Below are 12,521 nucleotides of genomic sequence, written 5' to 3'. Positions count from 1 at the left end.
AATACCAGAAAGATGTTTACCTGTGCTTTATTGACTATGCAAAGGCTTTTTACTGTGTAGATTGTGACAAGCAATAGATAACACTGCAAAGAATGGGTATTCCAGAATACCTAATTGTGCTCATGACAATCCTCTACATAAACCAAGAGCTAGTTGTTCGAACAGAACTAGGGAACACTGAATGGTGTAAAATCAGGAAAGGCATTTGCATTTTGTGCATAGGAGTGAGATGAGTCAGAACTGACTCAAGAGCACCGAACAACAACAATTAAACCCACCCAGAGGCATCCTGGAAGGAAGGCCAGACAATCTATTTCCATAATTATAGTCAAAAAAATCCTATTACGTAGTTCTATTCAGTCACACACGAGGATGTCAAGAGTCAAAATCGACTTGTAGGCAATGGGTATGGTTTTGTGTGTGTATAAATGTAAGTGGGGAGTGCGTTTTCTTTAACTTACTGAAAATGACAATTTCTTCTCTGTGAGAAGGGAGGACTTCAAACAACTGTTCTGAAGATCAATATTAACTCTTGTCCTGATACTTACTATAAACATGTAAGTGTTCAAATAGGGAAGCCGAGACTATATTTTGCCATTACGACCCTTTAAACACAATTCTACCTTCAGATGGAGAAGAGCTGAGAGTCCAGCAATGCTGTGTGACTTATAGAGTTGGACAGAACCTGGAATATAATTTTTTGTTATTTACAGAAGCTGTCAAAATAAAATTTTCAAGATTTTATGCCACTGAAATTGTTTATAAGTAGTTGATAGGTGTCCACATGGAATTTTATCTCAGTAAGGGCATGACACAAATGGAATAAAGCCCATGGGAGTAAAACCTGCAGGACCTTCATTTGCTGATGGGGCACAACTCAAAATGAAGAGAAACAGCTGTAAACATCCATTAATAATGGGAACATGGAATGTATGAAGTATGAATCTAGGAAAATTGGAAATAGTCAAAAATGAAATGGAACACATAAACATTGATATCTTAGGCATTAGTGAGCTGAAATGGACTGGTATTGGCCATTTTGAATCTGACAACCACATAGTTTACTATGCCCGGAATGACAAATTGAAAAGGAATGGTGTTGCATTCATCGTCAAAAAGAACATATGCAGATCAGTCATGAGGTACAACACTGTCTGTGATAGGATAATATCCATGCACCTACAGGGATGCCCAGTTAATACCACTACTACTCAAATTTACACACCAACCACTAAAGGATGAAATAGAAGAATTCTACCAACTTCTTCAATCTGAAATTGATCAAACATGCAATCAAGACGTATTGATCATTATTGGGGATTGTAATGCAAAGGTTGAGAGCAAAGAGGAGGATCAGTCGTTGGAAAATAGGGACTTGGTGATACAAATGATGCTGGAAATCACATAATAGAATTTTGCAAGACCAATGACTTCTTCATTGCAAATACCTTTTTGAAACAATAAAACAGATGACTACACACATAGAATTCACCAGATGGAATACAAAGAAATCAAATTGACTACATCTTTGGAAAGAGATAGTGGAAAAGCTCCATATCATCAGCCAAAACAAGGCCAGGGGCAGATTGTGGAACAGACCACCAATTGCTCATATGCAGTTCAGGCTGAAGCTGAAGAAAATTAAAACAAGACCACGAGAGCCAAAATATGACCTAGAACATATCATACCTGAATTTACAGTTCGTTTGAAGAACAAATTTGATGCATTAGACACTAAAGACGAAAACCTAAAGAGTGTGGGATGACATCAAGAACATCATACATGAAGAAAGCAAAAAGTCTTTAAGAAGACAAGAGAGAAGGAAAAGATAAAAATGGATGTCAGAAGAGACACTGAAACTTCCTCTCCAGCATAGAGATGCTAAAGCAAATGGAAGAAATGAGGAAGCACAAGAGATGAACAGAAAATTTCAAAGGTCAGCTCGAGAAGACAAAGTCAAATATTACAACAAAATGTGCAAAGCTCTGGAGTCAGAAAACCAAAAAGGAAGAATATGCTTAGCATTTCTCAAGCTAGGGGAACTGAAGAAAAAATTCAAGCCTCAACTTTTGTTATTGAAGGATTCTCTGGGCAAATTACTGAATGATGCAGAAAGCATCAAAAGAAGATGGAAGGAATACACAAAGTCACTGTACCAACAGGAAATGGTTGATTTTCAACCATTTTAAGAGGTACCATATGATCAAGAGCCAATGATACTGAAGGAAGAAGCCCACAGTGCATTGAAGGAATTGGCAAAGAACAAGGCACCAGGAATTGATGGAATCAAAATGGAAATCTTTCAAGAAAGTGAGTCGGCACAGGAGGCACTCACTCATCTCTGCCAAGAAATCTTGAAAACAACTATCTAGCTGACTGATTGGAAGAAATCTGTATTTGTGTCCATTCCAAAGAGAGATGACCCAACAGAATGCGGAAATCATCGGACAATCTCTTTGATATCCCATGTGAGTATAGTTTGACTAAAAGTAAAACAGAAACGGCTGCAGACATACATTGACAAAGAACTTCCAGAGGTTCAAGCTAGATTCAGAAGAGGACGTGGAATGAGGGATATCATGGCTGATATCCAAGTCAGATGGATCTTGGCTGAAAGCAGAGAATACCAGAAGGCTTTTGAGTGTGTGGATCATGACAAGCTATGAATAACACTGTGAAGTATGAGTATTCCGGAACACTTGGTTGTGCTCATGAGGAATCTGTACCTGGACCAAGAGGCAGTTGTTCGAACAGAACATGGAAACACTGAATGGTTTAAAATTAAGAAAGGTGTATGACAGGGTTGTATTCTTTCACCATACTTATTCAACCTGTATGTTGAGCAAATAATCTGAGAAGCTGGGTTATATGAAGAAAAATGTGGCATTCAGATTGGAGGAAGACTCATTAACAACCTGCAACATGCAGATGATACAACCTTGCTTGCTGAAAGTGAAGAGGACTTGAAACATTTACAGATGAAGATCAAAGAGCACAGTCTTCGGTAAGGATTGCATCTCAATGTAAAGAAAACAAAAATCCTCACCACTAGATCAATAAACAACATTCTTATCAATGGAGAAAAGATTGAAGTTGTCTAGGACTTCATTCTTCTTGGATCAACTATCAACACTCATGGAAGCAGAAGTCAAGAAATCAAACGACGTATTGCATTAGCAAATCTGCTGCACAAGACTTTTTTAAAGCGTTGAAGAGCAAAGATGTCAGCTTGAGGACTAAGGTGCGCCTGGTATTTTCAGTAACCTCATATGCATGCGAAAGCTGGACAGTGAATAAGGAAGACCATAAAAGAATTGATGCTTTTGAGTTATGGTGTTGGAGGAGAATATTGCCAAGTGCCATGGGCTGCCAAAAGAACCAACAGATCTTTGTTGGAAGAAGTGCAGACAGAGTACTCCTTGGAGGCCAGGATAGCCAAACTTTGTCTCTCATACTTCAGACATATAGTCAGGAGGAACCAGTCGCTGGAGAAGGATATCATGTTTGGTAAGGTGGAGGGTCAGAGAAAAAGAGGAAGACCCCCAGCAAGATGGATTGGCAAAGTGGCAGCATCAATGGGCTCAAGTGTGGCAACAATTATGAGGTTGGCCCAGGACTGGTCAGTGTTTTGTTCTGTTGTACATAGGGTTGCTATGAGTCAGTACCGACTCAATAGCACCTAACAACAACAAGGCCATTTTACAACCTCTGAGTAGAGTCAATGACAATTTAGTTGGTAACTATCTGTAAGTCAGCTATGCAACCTAACCCCAGAAGAAAACTGAAAATAAGAAACAAAATTGAATGGTTTTCAACACAAATCCTACATCTGGCAAATCTGTTCAAATTAGTTCCTTCTGAATCTACTTTTTGTGTCTCCTATTACTTTTGTCCTTCATAAGGTAGTGTTTATTTTCAGCTCTAAAAGGGTCACTGTACTATGACATACAAAAGTATAAGTGCTATGGGAACTTTCATCCATTGCTGGGAGGGACGTGTTGTTGTTATTGTGAAGTGCCGTAGAGTCAGTTCCGACTCATAGTGACCCTGTATAGGATTTCTGAAGAGCAGCTGGTGAGCTTGAACCACTGACCTTGCAGTTCAAACCGACTTTGCAGCCCTGCACATTAACCCACAGCACCACACGAGGGACTAGGGAGGTAAAATGTTGCAAGAGTCTGGCAGCTTCTTAACACGCTAAACTTACAGTTTATTATGTTGTTGTAGTTAGGTGCCTTTGAGAAGAGTCCAACTCATAATAACCCATGTGACAGAACAGAAGTGCCCCATAGGTTTCTCTAGGTTATAATTTTACAAGAGCAGATTGCCAGACCTTCTCTCCTGCAGAGTAACTGGATGGATTTGAACCACCAACTTTCAGTTAAGAGCTAAATGCTTAGCCATTGTGTCACCAAGACTCCTGACATTTAATAAATAACCCAGCAATTCTATTCCTAGGTATATAACAAGAGAAACAAAATATATACACAAATGTTCACTGCAGTATTATTCATAATAGCCAAAAAGTAAAAACCAACTCAAATGTTTACCAACTGATGAATGGACGGATAAACAAACTGTGATATATCCAAAACAATGAGGTATTATTCAGCCACAAAAAGGAATAAAGTATTGATACACAGCATTATACTTAATGAAATAAGCCAATCATATAGATATGATTCCATTAATACGAAATGTCCAGAATAAGCAAATCTATACAGACAAAAAGCAGATACACAATTCGTTGATTGCTTAGGGTGGGGTGTTTGTGAGGATTTATGGGGTGATAACTAAAGGATATGGACTTTCTTTGTAAGGTGATGGAAATGTCCTGAAATTCATTGTGATGGGTGTACAATTGTGTGAATATATTAAAACCATTAAATTACACATTTTAAATTGGTGAATTCTATGACACGTGAGTCATATCTTACCAGAACTTTTTTTTTTTTTTAAGTATAATGGTCATTTCAAGCCCTGTCTCTTTCCCTCTATGGAGCTGCCACTGGGGCCACTCTTCCTAGCTTGTACGCAGCCCTGACAGCTATTTTGGGGGCTTTACTCAGCCCCTTAGCCAGGTGTTGGAAGCTCATCTCGGCTTGGGCAGCCCTCCCCTTTTGAGTCTCCTTCTTCAGTTTCTCCATGTGTCTTCCTCTGTTCATGTGAACCAAATTGGCTGGATCCCACTTGTGGATTCTTTAGGTAAAAATCTCTTTAACATAGTAATTGTGTTAACTAATGCTAAGCACAGTCCTGGTGTGGCACTGTAGAATAAACACTGGACCACAAGATCAGTTTGAACTGCAAGGTCGATGGTTCAAACCCACCAGACTCCCCTCAGAAACCCTAGACAGGGTGGCTATCAGTAGGAATAGACTCCACGGCACTTACCAACAAGCACTGTTCTAACTATATTAAGTACTGACAACTTTGAACTATTATTATTTATTATCGAAACCCAAAAAAACACTGTAATCAAGTCAATTCTGACTCATAGTGACCATGTATAGGGTTTCTGAGGCTGTAAATCTTTATGGAAATAGACAACCTCATCTTTCTGCTGTGGAACAGCTGGTGGGTTTGAACTGCTGCTCTTGCAGTTAGTAGTCCAGTATTTATCCTACAGTGCCACAAGGGGTCCTTATTATTAACTGTTGACATGCTCTGTTTTAACCCATGTAGTCCTCAGAAGTATTCTAGGTGGTAGGTACTACTGTTAGCTATGCTGTACAGATGAGGATATTGAGAAACACAAAAAGCTTTGTCATTTCCAAGGTCACACAGCCATTATGAAGGAGAGTCAAGATTGGAGTCCAAGCAAAACGACTCCAGACCTATTAGGGGTCTGTGACATTAACCAACACTACACGGCTTTGCCTCTGGCCCAGTGTCTTTTTTGAAAGTCCCCAGAGGTCAGGCAGGTAACATAAATGATTAGAGAGGGCTGAGTATGGGGTGTTCGAGAGGGGCGGGCACTGTGGAGAGTTAGAAAGGGCATTTCCCACTAAAGAGGGCAGCTTGTACTCAGCCCAGTTAAGCGGATGGTGGCCATGCACAAATGTTGGTCAAATATATCACCCCCTCCCAGTTTTTAAGAGAATTGGAAATCCAAAATTTTATGTGAAATTTCTTTACTTTTAATGTTGACAGTTAATCTGACTTTTAATGTTGACAGTTAATAGTTTATAAAACATAAACTATTACCATGTGGGCCAAACCAAGCAGGTTAGGAGGATTAATTAAATTGGAGGTCACAAACTAGCAAGCCAAAATCAGAATGGATGGATGGGTGGATGTGTTGTGTTAGGGATTTTTTAAAAGTTAGCTGGATAGAATTTGAGGATTGATGAACCACTGCTTCACTTCCTTTTGTTGTTATTGTTTATGTGCCATGAAGTTGATTCCGACTCCTACCAACCCTGTACAGGGTTTCCAAGGCTGTAAATCTTTATGGGAGCAGAAAGCCTCATCTTTCTCCTGTGGAACAGCTGGTAATTTCGAACTGCTGACCTTGAGATTCACAGCCCAATTCGTAACCACTACGCTACCAGAGCTCACTTCCTTTTAGTCAACTAAAAACTCCTTAGAAAACCATCCAAGGCTTCCAGTTTTCCAGGAGGAGGAACAATGATGGGAGCAGAGTGAACCTGTGGCAAGGTGTCCCATCTCCTAAAGATATAGGGAAAGGTGGATGCCAATCAAGCTGAACGATGAGGTGTTGCCCTGAGTGGACAGGTGGGTGGGAAAGACCAGTGAAGTCTGGCACAGAAGTTTCCAAACAGCTGGGGCATGTGTAGAGAGGTCAGCATTCATGTTGATGTTGATTTCTTGAGTCAACTCCAATTCATGACAACCCCAATACAAGAGAACGAAATGCTGCTGCTTGAGTGCTCTTTCAGGGTTACCGGTATGCGCTAGTCTGTTGCTGAGGCTGTTGTGTCAGTCCATCTCAGTGAGGTTTCCCTTGTTTTCATTGGCCCTCGGCTTCATCCATTTTATAGTTGATCCATCTCTGGTCTCACAGCCTGTGCTGACAAGCAGACCCTGAGGGAAGGAAAGACTGTGACAGGAATAAAAATGAGAGCAGCAAGCTTGGAGATCACAGGCGTGGAGACTGGGATTTCAGGTGTGGGATTTCAGGTGATTCTTGCTTCTTATGCATCACATGAATTGGATGGGGACAGTATGCCCTTGTAGTATTTTACCACAGATAATATTTAGAATTGTTAGTGCCTGGTGATATTAAAAAGTAGACCAATTCTTAATTATTTAAATTTTTCTACAGATGAGCCCCCATTATTGTTTATATATGGGGCAGCCCACTCTCGCTATCTACCTCCTGGTAGGTAACTGATTGGTGGTCCCAGGAAGCTGCTCGTACCCAATTCCCAGACCTAGTCTATCCTGAGGAGGGAAGGCTGCATAGAGATGGTTCCCTGGTATGCATCAGTGCTGTGTTACTCAATAATAACACAACCCACCAGGAAACTTAGCCCCTGCACCAGATTATAATTCACATCAACTCAGCAACTCATGGAATCCATGCCATTATACCAAAGAAGTATGATGCCAGAGGTAGAAGACACTAGTTGGACATGTCTGTTAAGGCCCAGGCTACTTTGCAGTTGACTTCTGATAGATGTTTTTGGTACTCTTCTTTTCCCAAACCCAGATGCTGTCAGCACTGTGACCAGCAACTCTAATCTTGACCTTGTCTCTTGGCTAAGAGGTGAGAACCTCCTACCTAGCCCTAAGTGGCCAGTGGCTGGTTGAGGATATACTAACCCTGCCCACTTGCCTTATAGCAAGACAGTTCTCTGGAGCTGCCAGAGTTTGGGTGTCTGTGTTTTTGGAGGTGTGTCTCTGTCCCTTCCCTCTTCCCATCCTACTTCCCTTGCTGCTCCTTTAGGGATTTCTCTTTAGTAAGTACTGTGTACCTGAATCCTTGACTCTACTTCCCAATGAACCTGACCTAAGACTGTGACATCATCTTTGGGCATTTGCGTATTTTCAAGTGTCCCTGGCTTTCTTGTGTCTCCTGCCTGGTTCATCACAGTAGTCCCAGCCCACTCACTCCAAGCCTCTGCACACTGCTACCAGACCAGGCATCTGTGCCATTTTTCTTATGGCTGTGCCAGACATATGATTGGTCTCAGAGAAAAATCTAGATCATCAAGCAAAGCTTAGAAAGCCCCTCCTGCTTGACCTCTCCCTAATTCTCCTACCACAGACCTGCAACCCACCTCCTGTCACATAAATTACAGCCAGGCCTACGTGGCCCATGCCATTTCATGTGTCTGACTTTGCACATGCCACTCCTTGGCCTGGGACATTCCTCTCTTCTCTCCTACTATCCCCTTTTTCTGTTGGCTAATTTCTAGTGATCTTTCAAAACTCAGTTCTGACATGTTCTCTTCTAGCAATTCTAGTCTGAGCTCCCTAATTCCATTCCTGCCTCACACTAAACTGGAATGTCACCTATTCTTAGCATATGCTAAATTAGAAATAAGACTGGTCTGTTTTAGGGAGCAACTGAGGACTCTAGACTTATGGAAAGAGAGGAACTGAGTGCTGGTGGCTAGGAGGTAGGCTTGCAGAATGTGCCCTTTGGTTGTTTAAATTAATAAATATTTCTGAGTATTTTTGTGTACATATCCCTACCCCACCCCACCCCACCCCCTCAAAAACAAAAACCAAAAAAGAAAAAGAAAAAGAGAGGGAATGGAAGCAAATACTGTTAAATGATGATACACGGAGGAAATTGTAATCATTGCAATGAAACAATAAGGTAAAGCCTATGTTCTCCCATGTAAGCTATCACTCAGTTCACAATAATAAAAAAGAAAAGAATCAATGCATTTGAATAATTGCATTGGCAAAGAATATGGAATATGCCATGAACTTCCAGAAGAACTAACAAATCTGTTTCAGAAGAAGAATGGCCGATTGCTCCTTGGACAGTTTGTCAGGAAAGACCAGTGCCTAGAGAAGGATATTATTCTTGGTAAGGAGAAGCATCAGAGAAAAAGAAGAACCTCAAAAAGATATATGTAAACAGTGGCAATAGCAATGGGCTGAAACATAACATTTGTGAGGAGGGTGCAGGATATGGCAGTGTTTTGCTCTGCTGTACATATAGGTGCTATGAGTCGGAACAAAACAAAACAAAAAGAATGGTCTGTTTTATCATGGTAAAATGCACACCAAACCTGCTGCTGTTGTCGATACCAACTTCTAGTGACGTCATGTATTCTATAGAACTGCTCCATAGGGTTTTCTTGCCTGAGATCATGGCATTCCTTATGTAATCTTTATGGAAGCAGACTGCCGGGACTTTTTTCCATAGTGTTGCTGTGTGTGGTTTGAACCATCAATCCTTAGGCTAGTCGTGGAATGTAAACTGTTTGTGTCACCCAGGGACCTTTTGTCATGGTGCCATGTTTTAATCATTGCTGAATCCTCAGGAGCTAACACTGTGCCTGGCATATAACACACATCCAAGAAAAATGTACTGAATGAATAAACGAATGAATGGTCCACCATAATGATCATCTCCCCTGCTAAAGTAGCCTAGGATTTCTGGTGAAAGCTCTTTCAGATATTTGCTCCCAGTCCTGCTACTAAGTATCCTGGGTGGCACGGTGGAATAAGCATTGGGCTGGTAACTGAAAGGTAGGCAATTCAAACCCACCAGTCACTTGTGGGAGAAAGATGAGGCTATCTGCTCCTGTAAAGATTTACAGTCTCTTCTGACCTATAGCGTCACTATGAGACAGAATCTACTCAATGATATTGGGTTTGTTTTTGTTTTGGATTGAATGTGGTGTAAGATGATTTGGGTAGTTAAAAGATGGTAAAATGCTGTTACTTAAAGGACAGAGTTTTTTGTTTTTTTTTTACTTTTTATTGTGAATTGAGTGAAGGTTTATAGAGTAGATCATCAGTTTTGCATTCAACAACTTTGTCTTTGGTAAATGTTGCCCTTTTGATCTTGAATGATTGACCATTCTGTGGTGAGCATAGGTTACTAGTGCTGGTCCCCCTATATCCATCTACTGTTTGGCTGGAAAGTGGGCCACAAGGGTGAGTTCTGTTCCAAACCTGAAGGGTGGTGGAAGGTCATAGTGTCAGGTTCCTCCAGCCTCTTTCTGACCCGTAATTTTGGTCTTTTTGTAATTTTGATTTTGTTCCACATTTTCTTCTACTCTAGTCAGGACCTTCTAATGTGATCCCTTTCAGAGCAGTTGGTCTTGGTAACCAGGTACCATCTAGGTTTTCTGGTCTCAGAGTTGTGGAGACTGATGTTTACATGTTCCATGAGTCCATTGGACTAGCTGATTCCAAGCATCTTCAGTTTTCCTCACTCTTCTTTCTTCTGCACATGGAAACCAATAGTTGTACCTTAGATGAACTTTTAAGATCCTGGTCACTATTGACCAAAGTAGAATGTAGAACATTGTTTTGTGGACTTTGTTAGGCCAGTTGATCCTGGTGTCCCCTGAGACTATCATCCTGAGCCCCCAGGCCCAGGACCTCAATTGCCTTAAAAGGTTTGATTATATCTAAGAAATTCTTGTTATTTTGCCCTGTGTATGCTCCACCACATTCATAGGTGTGTTTGTAGCAAAGATAAAGACCCATGTACAAACATCCTTTTCAAACCCTTATATATTTGTGGGTATACTTCCACTCTTCCTCTCAGACCCATTCAGCCTATGTATCTGTCCATGCATCTACCCACTGAACACTGTTGTTGCAGGGTTGTGTATATGACACTATTTACCTCTATCCCCTTTACTCGTTGCATACCTCCCTGTGTCTTTACCTGTCTTTATCATTCTCCCAACACCCTCCCTCTTCTTGCATATTGCCTTCCCAGTCACCTAAGCTAACAAAGGACACAGATTCTAAAGAAGCCATAGCCTGCTGTCAGAATGTTTGGAGGAAATATAACATGTTTATCTTTTGAAAGATTTAAAAAAAAAAAAAAAATCTCACCATTATACACAGTAACTCCTTTTAAGAAACTGTTTAGCTAAATTTTTCATTCTGATTACAAATAAAGAGCATTTTGTATATAATAATTCAGGAAAAAGCCTCTAGGGAGGTTAAGATTTTATTTTAAGAACAAAAGACTGATGTCTGCATCATAAAGCATATTATTTTCACCAACTTAAAAAATCATTGCTTTTAAGTCTGCTTACAGTCCTAATGTGGCACTGTAGGATAAGCACTGGATTGAAAGGTTGGTTTGAACCATAAGGTTGGAGGTTCAAACTTACCAGTCTCTCCTCAGAACCACTGTGAGTTGGAACCGACTTGATGGCACATAACAATAATGGCCCAAACAAAAAGTTATTTGGGAGATGGGGAAGTGAAAGAAAAAAGAATTTATGAATTAGATAATTGTTTCCTGCCACTTTGATTTTGGTAAAAATTTCTATAGCATGCACAGAATGTGTGGGCTCAGCCAGGAAGGACTCTCCTTTGTTAGGCTATTGGGACCCTTGCATATGCCACTGAGGAAGGACTGGTGAGGGGCAGTGGGATAGAGTTCTGGCAGGCTGGTTGTTGCTGTTAAGTGCTGTCAAGTCAGTTCGGACTCACAGTTATCCTGTACAGGGTTTCTGAGGAACAACTGGTGGGTTTTAACCACCCATCTCACAGTTAGGAGACCAGTGCTTATCCTACAGTGTCACACCAGGACTCCAGCACAATGATTGGGGGGAAGTAAATAGAGGATGGAAAAGAAAGGAGGCAGGAATATACAAGTTGTTAAAAGTCTGACAATACCTAATGTTGGCAATACTGCAGGGGAAACAGGAATTTTCATGTGTTACAGAAGTGTGTAAGTGGATGCATCCATTCTAGAAAATAGTTTGGCATCGCACGGCAACAATGAACCTTTGCTATGATTTGAAATTTCACTTCAAGGTCTATGCTCTGCAGAATCTCTGTAACATAACGTGTGCCCAGAAGACAAGCATACAGGGCTACACCACAACAGTATTCATCATAACAAAAGCAACAAAGGAGAAACAACTCACAGATGGACAATGGATGAGACACTGTGCACAGCAGATGACTAGAGTTATGTGTAGTCACATGACCAAACACGGAAAGCCTGAGGGGAGGAGGACTGGTTGAGAGCAGAGATGAGGAAGTGGTACAGCCTTTTGAAAAAGTTGGACATCTTTAACCTCCACCTCATAGCATAAGGCTGATCCTTCTAAAGTAAATGATTCTTGCACTTACCTTTCCCCTAGTAGGACATTTGAGAGGCTTATAAATGATGGAAAATCCAATGTATTCATGACAGGGTAGGCATGGATGGGAATAAGCAAGGTGTCATCTCCCTAAAATTAATGGGAAAAAAGTCAAGTTTACTGTATTGCAGAATTAAAAAGTTAAAGCTATATGAGTATTTGTAGATATTCTATTTGCTATCATTAAAAGATATGCCTTATTTTCAGTCATTAAAAACATTTCCTTAAGGGTTGTGGAACAATATACACTT

At 40.6% G+C, this 12,521-nt stretch overlaps 1 protein-coding gene across 1 annotated transcript in view; it reads right to left on the bottom strand.

Annotated features, from left to right (window-relative positions):
• LOC102814613 (primary ciliary dyskinesia protein 1-like) overlaps nucleotides 1-12,521 on the bottom strand; it is a 140,079-nt gene that overhangs the window by 85,597 nt on the left and 41,961 nt on the right. The window contains exon 5 of the mRNA XM_006868728.1: nucleotides 12,260-12,360. Within this exon, the coding sequence (XP_006868790.1) occupies nucleotides 12,260-12,360 (101 nt within the window). The remainder of the gene's footprint in view (nucleotides 1-12,259; nucleotides 12,361-12,521) is intronic.

This window comes from Chrysochloris asiatica, unplaced genomic scaffold, assembly GCF_000296735.1.
Source record: "Chrysochloris asiatica unplaced genomic scaffold, ChrAsi1.0 scaffold00123, whole genome shotgun sequence".
Lineage (NCBI taxonomy): Eukaryota > Metazoa > Chordata > Mammalia > Afrosoricida > Chrysochloridae > Chrysochloris > Chrysochloris asiatica.
The sequence above is the reverse complement of the archived record's forward strand: the minus strand, read 5'-3'. Positions and strand labels throughout refer to the sequence as shown.